The sequence below is a fragment of the Mercenaria mercenaria genome, chromosome 10 (assembly GCF_021730395.1).
Source record: "Mercenaria mercenaria strain notata chromosome 10, MADL_Memer_1, whole genome shotgun sequence".
Lineage (NCBI taxonomy): Eukaryota > Metazoa > Mollusca > Bivalvia > Venerida > Veneridae > Mercenaria > Mercenaria mercenaria.
The window spans coordinates 52,021,317-52,034,307 of record NC_069370.1 but is presented as its reverse complement, the minus strand read 5'-3'; the positions used below and the strand labels follow the sequence as shown (position 1 = coordinate 52,034,307).

Sequence of the window (12,991 nt, the reverse complement as noted above, 5' to 3'; positions counted from 1 at the left end):
TGTTGTTCGTTTTCGTTAAGGGAATGAAATTCTGTCACAGTACAACAGTTTATGCGTGCAGCATATATTATATATGTAGTTGTAAAAGATTAAGAGAATGAAATTTGTCGCAGAATAACAGTTTATGCATGATGCATATATTATTAAACATTAGAACCTGTAAGGAAATACATACGATAATGATAACTTATTTGATCGGGTTTCAGTTGCCTATTTGATAACTGCAGTAGAAAGAAAACAAGATTTTACCTAACGGAAATCCAAATCCGACGGGAAAACCATATCCAATATAAGTATCTAAACCGTAAGCAGTCGCTCCAAACATTACGTCGGTATGGATATGATTCAGTTCATGGTAACCAACAGTTACGTTTATGATAAGTACAGTATAGTTGGAAAACGGATCCGGAACTGAATACGATTTCGCTGAAGTCAGCAGCGACCCATCTAAACGGAGACCTCCTGCTTCAGTAGTAGGAACAACGATTGACAAACGATTTGTTAGTGAGGAATACAGTCTAGGAATGACAAAGTAATATTTATTCAGATAGTTGCCTTTGCCTGGAATTATAGTCATAAATTCATCAGAAGGAATTTGATCGTAGTCCTGTCCAACACCATACTGCACAACACTGATTGAAGCATTCGAAGTAATTATTACTGGACCGGTTCCCATCAAATATTCGTCTTTGTACGACTGGTTACAAAGTGTTGTCGAAACATTTTTAAAGCAAAATTTTGCATTACTGACAGAAAACACTTTAACAAGATATCCTAGTTTAGGGAAGATAGGAGGAACAATAAACATTGTATCCCAAGACGATTGTGATGGAATCATTTGTTCCAAAAGCATATCACAGTTACCAACGTGATGCGGAACATTAGCACAGGATGTTCCCGATATAGCAGCAACTGGCTTATCTGACCAAATGACCATATTAGAAATGTCTGTTTGACTTGATAGTTGATGAACATGTAAAGCCTTTAAACTGAATGAAGTGTTCCTGTTGGAACGATCTGTAATTGTAACAGTTGTATTGTCATAGGCACCGATTACCATCATCCCAGACTTATAACCGCAACAAGGGTCGTAAGAGGCAACAGTGTACCGTGTTCCTAATGAAGTCAATGGTAATGCTAAGTAAGTATCCGTCACATCAGATATAGCTTTCCACGTCACATATACAGCCACAGGTACATCTGCACTCAAGTATATACCACGGTTTTCTGTAAATGTTCCTCCACGAATTAATGTATTGCTAACCATCAGAGTGGTGTCTCCTTTTGACAAGCTTTGGTTCCGATGTATGTTCAAATATGGAATGTCGAGGTACGCGTTCCCCATTTCTTTTGATGCAATATCGATTTGGAAATCAGGTGTCCAGGTATCTTCAGCAAGCATCCCGATATAGAATTCCTTTCCATAATGGCCTAAAAGAAAAAAAAAGTTCTTTTAACAAGATCTCATTCATTATAGTACGGGACCAATAAGGTCTACCATGCACCCCCCTCCCATAGACTTTTTCTATAGGTACCAAATTGTTCGGCAGGACCAACTCTTTCAAAATAAAAAACGTTCCCATGAAAAAACTCTTCTGAACTATATATGATTTCACTGTTTCCATGACAACCATTCATTTTTGAAAAGGACAACCATATAGATGATAACCAGTCATATCTTGGTCAGTTTTTGTGATAAAGTATTTTTTAATATATTATTTTGTTACTCTTATAGTATTTTGTTTTACCCAAAGCTGGATGTGCTCAGTTAATTTGCATAAAATGAACCAGTGTCACAAACAACGAATAAAATTCTGAGACCACTAAAACTGAAAAATATGATATAATTAATTGTTATCAATGAAATAACAATTTTTATGTGGTCTATAATGTTCACAGACATAGAATTAACACTTTATTGAAGGAAGAATAAGAATGTAACGTACATTACATATGTTACGTTACCATTTCAACAACCTTGTTGTAATGCATCAATTATTTAGAAAATATTCCAGAAACATAATTATTGCTACTTATTTTATACTATAACAATACAATATGCTTCTTTACTTGTCAGACAGTTCAATTTTTTTCAGTAACACACTTTAAAATACGTTACCACTACCATTGCTTTTTAAAAAGGTATTTAAGAAAAAAATGAAGCCCATATTGTCACATACTGATTTATTTAAACTGTTAGCAGTAAGTTTTAAGAAGGTTTTCTTCTGTTATTTCAGAAAATGCCTAAAATATATATTGCACCATCCATGTTACTATAATTTTAGATGGAATTTCAATAAAACATACAATAATATCCATCTGTGCGTTCATAATATTATGATCATACAGCTGATATGTGCAGTCTTCCTATGAGTAAAAATCAAGTTTTATAAAAACTATTTTTTTAATTTTAGAAATAGTGGCATTACAAGAAGATATACAAAACCAACCCTAATTCGATAGGACGAATCATAGGGTCTTGAGTCAGATATCTGGATGAGGCCCTTGCTTTCCATGACGATTCAATAAAGATATTGTGTCTGAAGTCAACAGACTTACACCTGTATAATACGGAGAACTTAGCACATGCCTGTAGAGAACTGAGTAGCTCTGTTACAGAATCCAGGGACACTTGTTAAATTAACTGCTCAACTTACATGACTGAATTTCTGTTGCAAAATGGTGCTAAACCAAAACTAACAAACAAAAGAAAATATGCAGGTATTTAAGTAAAAACTTTAGATTTAAAACTTTTAACAGATTGTCAAAACTGTTTTAGTGATACCAAATCAAGAAATATATAAAACTTTATAGATATGAAATAAAGAAGACTATTATGGTCATTTTGACATATTAACAAGGACTAAATTGTATTATGTGGTGGAATATTTCTGGATATACCGGAACATTGAGAGAAACACTACTAAGAGAAACTATGCATCAATCATAACAAATAAAGTTTGATTATCAATTAAGTTATGTACCTAAGGTTATGACAAAGGCATGACCTGTCTTTGTCAAAAGTTCAAACTGTAGCAAGAAACTAGAGAGCATGATGCAAATTGTTTCAGAATCAAAGTGTAATCAAATGTCATTCATAAAAAATAAAGTGATTTTTTGAGAGCCTTGTCAGTTGATTTCTATTTTATAAATGATATTTTATAAAGCAACATATTATTCATAACAGCTAACTAATAAGGGAGCAAATATGCTATATAAGGTAACATTAAAGTGAAAATATCGTAAGTCACATTTTAATCAAGACGTGCAGAATGTGATTCTTGTAACACTGCTGCCTCAAATTGTGTGCAGTTCATATTTTTCAGACATTTCATCTGATTTTAGATTCAGATTTTAACTATTCCATACAATTTTACGGGGCCAATGAGGTCTACCATGCACCTCCCTCCCCTCATCCCCCACTCCACCCCCACCCCACTAGACTTTTTTCATAGGTACCAATTGTTCGGCAGGACCAACCCTTTCGAAATTAAAAATGTTCCCATGAAAAATCTCTTTTCAATTATATAAGATTTCACTGTTTCCATGGCAACCGTTCATTTTTGGAAAATACGACCATATAGAGGATAATCAGTCATATCTTTGCCAGTTTTAGTTATAAAACAATAACAATGGTGTCAAAATGGAGCTAAGACATTGGCATTTATAAAGCAGCATTTTTATTTTAATTACTAGTAACTAATTTGCATATTCTTGAATATTAATGAGAATGTTAAAAAATAACAAAATTTTGTTAGTAAAACATTTTCTTAGTTTCATATCAATTTAAACGTACTAATCAGCTTTGTTCTGGTCATAAAGTCTCTCAGTGTTTTGTTTGTTATTTTGTTACTTTTATGGCACATTTTTTTACTCAAAACTGGATGTGCTCAGCTAATTTGCATAAAATGAACCAGTGTCACAAACAACGAATAAAATTCTGAATCCCCTAAAACTGAATAAAATGACATAATTAATTATTATCAATGAAAAACCAATTTTAATATGGTCTATAATGTTTTTAGACATAGAATTAACACTTTATTGAAGGAAGAATGAAAATGTAACATACATTACACATGTTACGTTACCATTTCAACAACCTTGTTGTATTGCATCAATTATTGAGAAAATATTCCATAAACACGGTTTATATTAATTATTTTGCACTGTAATAATAAATTTACTTCTTCACTTGTCTGAGAGTGTGATATGTTTTCAATAACACACTTTAAAATACGTTACCACTACCATTGCTTTTGAAAAAGATATTTAAAAAGAAGCTGAAGCCCAAATTGTCGCAAACTGATTCATTTAAACTGTTAGCTGTTAGTTTTAAGAAGGTTTTCTTCTGTTATTTCAGAAATAGGCTAAAATATATATTGCACCATCCATGTAACTCTAATTTTAGATGGAATTTCAATTAAACACGCAATAATATCCATCTGTGCATCCATAATATTATGATCATACAGCTGATATTTTCAGTCTTCCTGTTAGTAAAAGTCAAGTTTTATAAAAAAAAGTACTTTTTGAATTTTAGAAAAAGTAGCATCAAAAGAACATATACAAAACCAACTCTAGCTTTATAGGATGAATCATCGGGTCCTGAGTCAGATATCAGGATAAGGCCTTTGCTCTCCGTGACGATTAAATAAAAACATCGTGTCATAAAACGTAAAAATAAAGTGATTTTGAGAGCCTATGATCTTCTTTTGTCAGTTGCTTTCTAATTTATGAATGATATGCTATAAAGCAACATATTATTCATAACAGATAACCAACAAGAGAGCAAATATGCTATATAAGGTAACATAACATTAAAGTGAAAACATCGTAGGTAACATCTTAATAAAGACGTGCAGAATTTGATTCTTGTAACACTACTGCCTCATAATTTATGCATTCCATATTTTTCAGACATTTCAACTGATTTTAAGTTCAAATTTTAAGTAATCCATAAAATTTCACTATAACAGAACACTGTTTAAGCTAGTGCTAGGGGTATGAGGGCAGTTTCACATGTCACTACATCTAACGAACAGACATAATCAAATCAAGTCAGATATTATTTTGCTCGATTGTGTTGTTATACTTCAAAAGATGAGCTTAAAAAATAATTTGCTATCCCTTAAATACTCTTTAAGTGCCATATGATGGTTGTAAAAAGTATCCTCATTCTCACTTTCAGTGTTGTTTGATTTTCTGGTCCAGTATCCTCGTTCTCACTTTCAGTGTTTTTCTGGTCCTTTTGGACCATTCTTACTAAATTAGAATTCCTCTTAAGCCAGTGCTAGGGGGCGTAAGGTGCTTTTAACACTTCATTACCTCTCATAAACAGCCATGATCCAACTGAGTTTGGTATTTATTTGCTTTGTTGCGATCTTTGCTTCAAAATGTTTCCAGCAACTCAGTAGTGTCGTCCATACAGCACTCGGTATCTTTCTGTCAGTTTTAAATAGCATTATGTGATTGTTTTCCTAACAATTTGGTTTTCATAGACTTAATATCATTCACACCAATTTTATAAGTTTAAATCTAAAGATTACTTGAAGTACCTGAAATTTCATTTTTGTTTTTTAGTTTTTGTTCAGTGCAGCTTTTCAACAGTGAATATTTCATCAATAAGCCCATGAAAATCTCAAACCAATTCATGTGTTTCTGAAACTAAAAAACAAAATGCTTTATTTCTCACATAAATAACATTTAACAAAACGCATTATTACACTTTACAATAGCACAAAACGAGATAGATATTCCATTAAAATGAAAGGAAGCCCCAAATTGTAACCCTATTATAAGTGTATGAATGTTAGCAGGGATGTATACATGATTAATATATACAGAGTATATACATAAAAATATATAATCAATGTAAAATGTAGAATTGACAACAATATTGAAACCATCAAATAAAAGAACAACATATTCAAGAAACAGATATAAGTATAATCAAACTGATAGGTGCATTAATTCAAAATGAAAAAATGAACATTGAATATGTAATGAATGTTTCAGATAATTTCTTTGTTGACAAAAGTGAAGAAAGAATTTTAGAATTAATACTTTAAAGTTTTAACAAATCCATGATATCATAATATTGAAATCAATGGTTCAGATTTCTTCATATGTATTTCTAAATACAGCCAAGTACAGTGGTAACGTACTTTAAAGCGCCGTTATGGAAAAATCTCATTGCTTGGAAAGTATGGAGTTGTACTATTTTGTAGAAGTATTAAACAACGTGATAACTAAATATTCCTCTACCATTTTCTGAGAAAATAACGATACAATAAAACAAGATTACTGGAATGGTAACGTAACATGTGTTAAGTATGTTACAAACAGATTCCTCTTTCAAATAAGTATTTACATTATATTTTCATGTGCTTCAGCTCAAATAACACACGTTTATTGATCACAGTTTAGTTCATCATGTTGTTCAGTTTTAGTTACATCTTGTTTTCAGAGATGTCTTTTTCAACATAGATTAATTTAAGCAAATTTGCTGAAATACCTAATGTAGAAAAATTATTTACCTTCACAGAAATAAAATACTATTATAGAAAACACTGAGAGACATTAAGACCAGATCAAAGCTGTCTGATCTATATTTTCTAAATAATTGGTGTAACAAAACAAGGTTATTGAAATGGTAACGTAGCATGTGTAAAGTATGTTACATACTGATTCCTTCCCCAAAAAGATGTTCAAGCTTCATTTTCAAACAATATAACTCACATAATTGTTGTTTCATTGATAACATTTAATTATATCATTTTATTAAATTTTAGTGGTATCTTGTTCCCTGAGATGTTGGTTGTGGTTATGGTTAATATTATGCAAGTTAGCTAAACATACCTATTTTGGAGTAAAAAAATTACAATCAGTGTTATAAAATACTATTTAAGAAAACACTGAGAGACTTTCAGATCAGATCAAAACTGTTTGGTACCTTTAATTTGATTTAAAACTTAAAAAATATTATTTTCTAATAAACTTTTGTCATTTTGTAATATTCTCATTAATATTCATGAATATGCAAATTAGTTAATTAACGTACAAATGCTGTTTTTAAAGGCCAATGTCTTAGCTCCATTTTGACAACATTTTTATTTATTTTTTAACATCAAAACAGACCAAGATATGACTGATTACCCTCTATATGGTCGTATTTTCCAAAAATGAACGGTTGCCATGGAAACAGTGAAATGTTTTATAGTTGAAAAGAGTCTTTTTCATGAGGGGTGCGCGGGGGTGCATGGTAGACCCTATTGGTCCCCTACCTAAATCAAGTCAGCTGTTATTCTGCATGGTTGTGTTGTTATGCTTCCAAAGGATCATCTTAAAAAATATTTGCTGTCACAAAAAATGTCTTTAAGTGCCATGTGATGGTTGTAAAAAGTCTCCTCGTACTCGGTTTCAGTGTTAATGGATTTACTGGTCCTTTTGGACCATGTTTACTAAAACAGAATTCTTCTTAAGCCGGTGCTACGAGGATTTAGGTGTGTTTCACACTTCGTTACCTCTCATAAACAGACTTGATCCAACTGAGTTTGCTATTTATTTGCTTGGTTGCGTTCTTTGCTTCTTGAGGATCTTCGTTAAGTCTATTGCAAAATGTTTTCAGCAACTCTGAGGTGTCGTTCAGAAGGCACTCAGTATCTTCCTAGAAGTTTTGAATAGCAGTATGTAATTGTTTTCTTAACTATCTCGGTTTTCAAACACTTAATATTGTTCACGTTCTTGACAGCTTTTGGCAATTTCATCAGTTTAAATGTAAAGATTACTCAAAGTACCTGAATATTTCAATTGCTTTTTTTAGTTTTCGTTCAGTGCTGCTTTTCAACAGTAAATATTTTATCAAGAAGCCCATAAATATCTCAATACAATGCATGTTTTTTTTTTCTGAAACTCAAAAACAAAATGCTTTATTTCTCACATAAATAACTGCATAGATACACTTCACAATCACACAAAACAAGATGAATATTCCATTAGAAAACATTTTCCATGAAAGGCAGCCCCAAATTGTAACCCTATTATCAGTGTATGGATGTTAGCAGGGATTTATACATAATTGATATATACAGAATATGTACATAAAATACATAATCAATATAAAATGTAATTATTAACAACAATATTGAAACCATCAAATGAAAGAGATAAATATTCCATTAAAATGATTTCCATGAAAGGAAGCCCCAAATTGTAACCCTATTATAAGTGTATGAATGTTAGCAGGGATGTATACATGATTAATATATACAGAATATATACATAAAAATATATAATCAATGTAAAATGTAGAATTGACAACAATATTGAAACCATCAAATAAAAGAACAACATAATTAAGAAACAGATATAAGTATAATTAAACTGATAGATGCATTAATTCAAAATGAAAAAGCAACATTGAATGTGTAATGAATGTTTCAGATAATTCCTTAAAGAAAGAATGTTAGAATTAATACTTTAAAGTTTTAACAAATCAGTGATATCATAATATTGATAACACTGATTCAAAGGACTTCGGACACTATCATATGCTTCTAGCCTACATTTTGAATGCAAAATTCTCATTAAGTATTTAAACAATACCCAAATCGTTCGAATCACATATAAACCAATTTGTTAGTTAACATATTAAAGCAGAAATTGGTTTCTATTTGTTCTTATCAAGATGTTCTTTTTTTAATTTAATCTAGGCCAGGGACTGAGGGTATATATTTTTGAAAAAATAAAATGTTTAATTTCCGTAAAAATATAATGTCATCACTTTACGGAAGTTTCAAATATATCAATTTCATTTGAAAAAGGTGGCAAAATCTGTTTTTAAAGGAAAAAAAACATTTTAAGATTAAAATCCTATAAATAAATAAAAAAGAGAACGATATTTTTGCAAATATCGTGTACTTGATTTAAACTTACTTTACTTTCATATCTATACACTGTTCATAATGTAAAGTTATTGATGCATTACATGTGTGAATAGACGTTTTCGGCATATATGTCATATGGCGACCTTCCAGCTTTGATGGTTGAGGAAGTCCCCATGTGCCCCTTCGTGATTCATCACGAGCGGGCACCTGGGTAGAACCACCGACTTTCCGTAAGCCAGCTGGATGGTATTTTCGAGTAAAGCCAGTTTACATAAAAAGCCAAACCAAGCCAGGAACGTACGTAATAAAATGTCTGGCATCAAGTCTACATCTAACTCCACCGTGCCAAGATTACGAGATCTGGTATTAAGGGGACGCATACTTTGAAATTAGAAAAAAGTGGATGGGGTATTATAAAATTTACCTGCAAAAAAGTACAAGGTTTTGGTAAATGAAATGAATACTGTTTCAACTGTTATAAGTACGCAAATGATTGCTCACTAAAATAAAAACGAGAAAAACTGAAACAAGAAAGTTATTGTTGAATTACATAAGACTTCTTGTGTACATTCGAAGTCAACAATTAAGACTTTTTGGTGCGAAAATAATACTGCTTAACTTTGTCCAAACATTTATCAATGTCCTACAGATTCTAATTTAAAAAAAGAATGTGAAATAAGTTCACTGTCTTGCTTTTCATTTGGCATATGTGAGCTAAAACATATTATTTAGTTTATTTACAAAGTAGTGCATAAGAAAAGATACGGTGGTCAAGGAATGCCACATTCCAAAACTAAAAGAGTATATTCCCCTTAATACATTAAACATTTATCGTTACAGAAGTCTAGTGGCTTACAATAAAGGCATAGAAATGTTGCCATTATTAATTTCTAACTTGGTATTCATGAACTACAATGCAGTTAAATATCAAAACACATTCAACTAACTTTTGAAAATGTACTGTCATAAAAATCCCTAAAATAAGGTATGAAATTTGGTAGAGAGGTCCAATCAATATGTATATGTGCAAAAGCAACATTCTAATCTTGTTCACAAAAGTTACTAATATACACCAGGAATGTCAATGATCAAAACTGGACGAATATACAGTTATCCTCACTTTAATGTCATTTATAATTTGTCCTTGAATTCTCCACCATACTTTTCATAACTCTGTTTGCACGAGTTGCACGAGAATGCTGTCATTCACTTAAAAAAACGGGGTCAAATAAGTTGTAAATGCAATATCATCTAAACATAATTAATGGATTATGCAGTTCAAGATAAGCTTTATCTCATAACGTAACGAACATGTATAATAGAGAGTTTGAGATTTCAAACTTCGCCTTCCCCTTCAACGTCTCTCATATATATTTTGGGTAAAACGTCACCGATATGCGTGTATTTCAATTATATCACACGTTGCTACTAAAGTTTTCCATGTAATATCACGTAAGCCTAAGACTTCCCTTTATTACTATGCGAAATAAAAAGCTTAGTTTCAGGATTTCTGCTTATTAAGTTATTTGGTTATCCATATATATAATTAGACTAAATTTGATGCGAAACACTATCAATAGGTATAAGAATAATGAAGTTTTGTATGGCTAATGATTTTAACTAAATACATTGAATTAAACCTGGAAGTATGAAGTAATCAACTGATTTTGAGGAACTTTGAGATTTTGTTCAAACTTTAACTTCTACGGCATATTTGTGTCCCCAGGCGGTATCGATTATACCAGATGGGCCTTTTTGTCGTATGAAGTGAAGTTTTGAACGTCCGAAGATGTGATATCACGAAAGTCGAAACTTCATTCTTTTTACATCTACTCTGTCTACATACTCGGCACCAAAGACTGAAATCTGGATGGAGGCACATGGCATGACAGTCATTTTACTTGAAAAATAAATAATTACGCGCGATTATCATTTGGTGGAACATTTTATTTTCACATCCAAATAAAATCAATCTGTTTCTGTCGGACACTTAATACGACAATTGCGTTTTAATCATAAACATAAAATGGTACTAGTAAGACGGAAATTCTTTTGAAGTATCAGACAATTTCAAATAAATGATATCATGATAAGAGACGTTTCCTGTTAGCCGTATGGGATAACTCCATTCTTTAAATGCACAAAACCAGAGCCTGGCAGAGGGACATTGTGGGTTAATTCCCCTTTGTTTCTAACATTTTACAAAGAAAGTAGGTCTTGAAACTCGGGTTGACCCTACCCTACCCCTCCCCCCTCGACCCCCTGAAATGGGTGACCCCCCTCTTTAATGTTGGTGTCCCTCTAACCAAAATCCCTGGATCCGCAGATGCTTTAGTTTGGCGTTATACAGAGTCATACAGAGTGTCATTATCACTTTGATATGATCATAATAGGTTATCAACTTTGTATGTGGATATATGCACGAGTTCTGCAGCGGTAATATTGCGCGACTTAGGAGCGCAATATTGTCTGCGAAAGAACAAGTGCATATATCCACATACAAAGTTGATAACCTTTTTATTACATATCCACTATCAAATGATTAATTTATATCTAAATTATCGTTCTGTCACGAAAGACAGGAAAAAATACGGAAAAAAATTCTCCGAAAACGCAATTAACAAATCAAACTGACGCGCATTAATATTTTCCGCGAAAATGACGTCAACTATTTGTCGCAACGTGCGCGTGGACGCCATGGACGTCACGCGATTCTTTCCATTACAACGTTAAGAAACCATTCCATATTAGTCCAACTCATGACGTAATTATAACTTTCATTTCATTTCAGTCTGATAAATTACTACATGCCAGTATCTAATAGGTCAGATTAATCAAAGTGTAAAAGTAAACAAAATGTTGCATAAATTACAAATTAAACAAACACACAATAGCAACAAAAAATCTAAAGAAACGAGATCCGCAATGGACGCACCGTCGGGGGAGGTAACTAGAGTCACGGATTGGGACTAGTTTGATATGAAAGCGTTCAACGTCATGATATGGAAAAATATTGCACGATCGCGGTCCATTGAAACCCAATGGAAAATAATTTTAGGTATGTAATAATCATTTTTATTTCCTCTCATGTATGATTTACAATCGTGCATTGTATACTGACTATACTGACATAATTTTATATAAAACCTAAATGTTTGGAGCAACACTAACGATTTTTTACATTGTTCACATTGTTTTATCGTCTGATTTCTTTTTCTGTTTGGTAATCGCTCTAATATCCATGCGATGATTATATTAATTGAAATGTTTTTTTTTATTTAATTTTCATTTTTTCAATTCTAAAGCCGCATGTAAAATTCCTGCCCTTTCGGACAATTGGTATCAAAATGCACGAAAAAAAACGATCATAATTACAGATAAATTGAATGGGCGGATTAAAAGAAGTAAGGTTCATTCTAATGTTTGAAATCTCAAGGAATTTTAATCGAACTTCAACTTTATACGTTAACTTCGCAAGAGACGTTGAAGGGGAGGGCGAAGGTTGAAATCTCAAACTCTCTAATGTTGTAACAACAACTTTACTTACACTGATTTAAGTAGCAGTCGGTTTATAAGTGTCTTTATTGATTCATTTTGTGTTTTGTTATTGTTGTCAAAAAGTATAACGGAAGTGCCTCACAACTGAAGCGGAAACCAGTTTGATGCGCAAAGTAGTCCACTGTAAGTAATATTTTTTGACAAATGTCCACAGAAATTAATAATTTTCTAATATTAAAGACGAATATCTTAATAGGATTCAGTATTTGATAAGAAATTATAATCATGGACATGTTTTTTTTTAAAAATCGTACACGTGCTGACACCTAAGTTGTCTCCCGTTGTTTATAAGAGTTACCTTTCGTCCGGCGCAGTAATATATTTGCAGTGAATCGCCGAGAAGTCGTGGGAAAATTAAAAACCATGTAAACAAACTAAAATTAACCACCTTTTCAAGATGAATTTCAAGTGATCGACATTATGCATTTAACCCGCCTGACCTGTGTAGCATCTTAGATATCTGTTCTAAGGTATTCATTGTGTAGAATGTCATGTTATGCCCTTGCTATGCTAATCCCACTCTGATTTTTTGTTTATTTTTTATC

General features: G+C 32.0%; 1 protein-coding gene across 2 annotated transcripts in view; it reads right to left on the bottom strand.

Moving 5' to 3' along the window:
* The window catches only part of LOC128559931 (uncharacterized), a 39,744-nt gene that overhangs the window by 7,776 nt on the left and 18,977 nt on the right, over nt 1-12,991 (bottom strand). For both annotated transcript variants that reach the window (XM_053553079.1, XM_053553080.1), the window contains exon 3: nt 250-1,431. In XM_053553079.1, the coding sequence (XP_053409054.1) occupies nt 250-1,431 (1,182 nt within the window). The remainder of the gene's footprint in view (nt 1-249; nt 1,432-12,991) is intronic.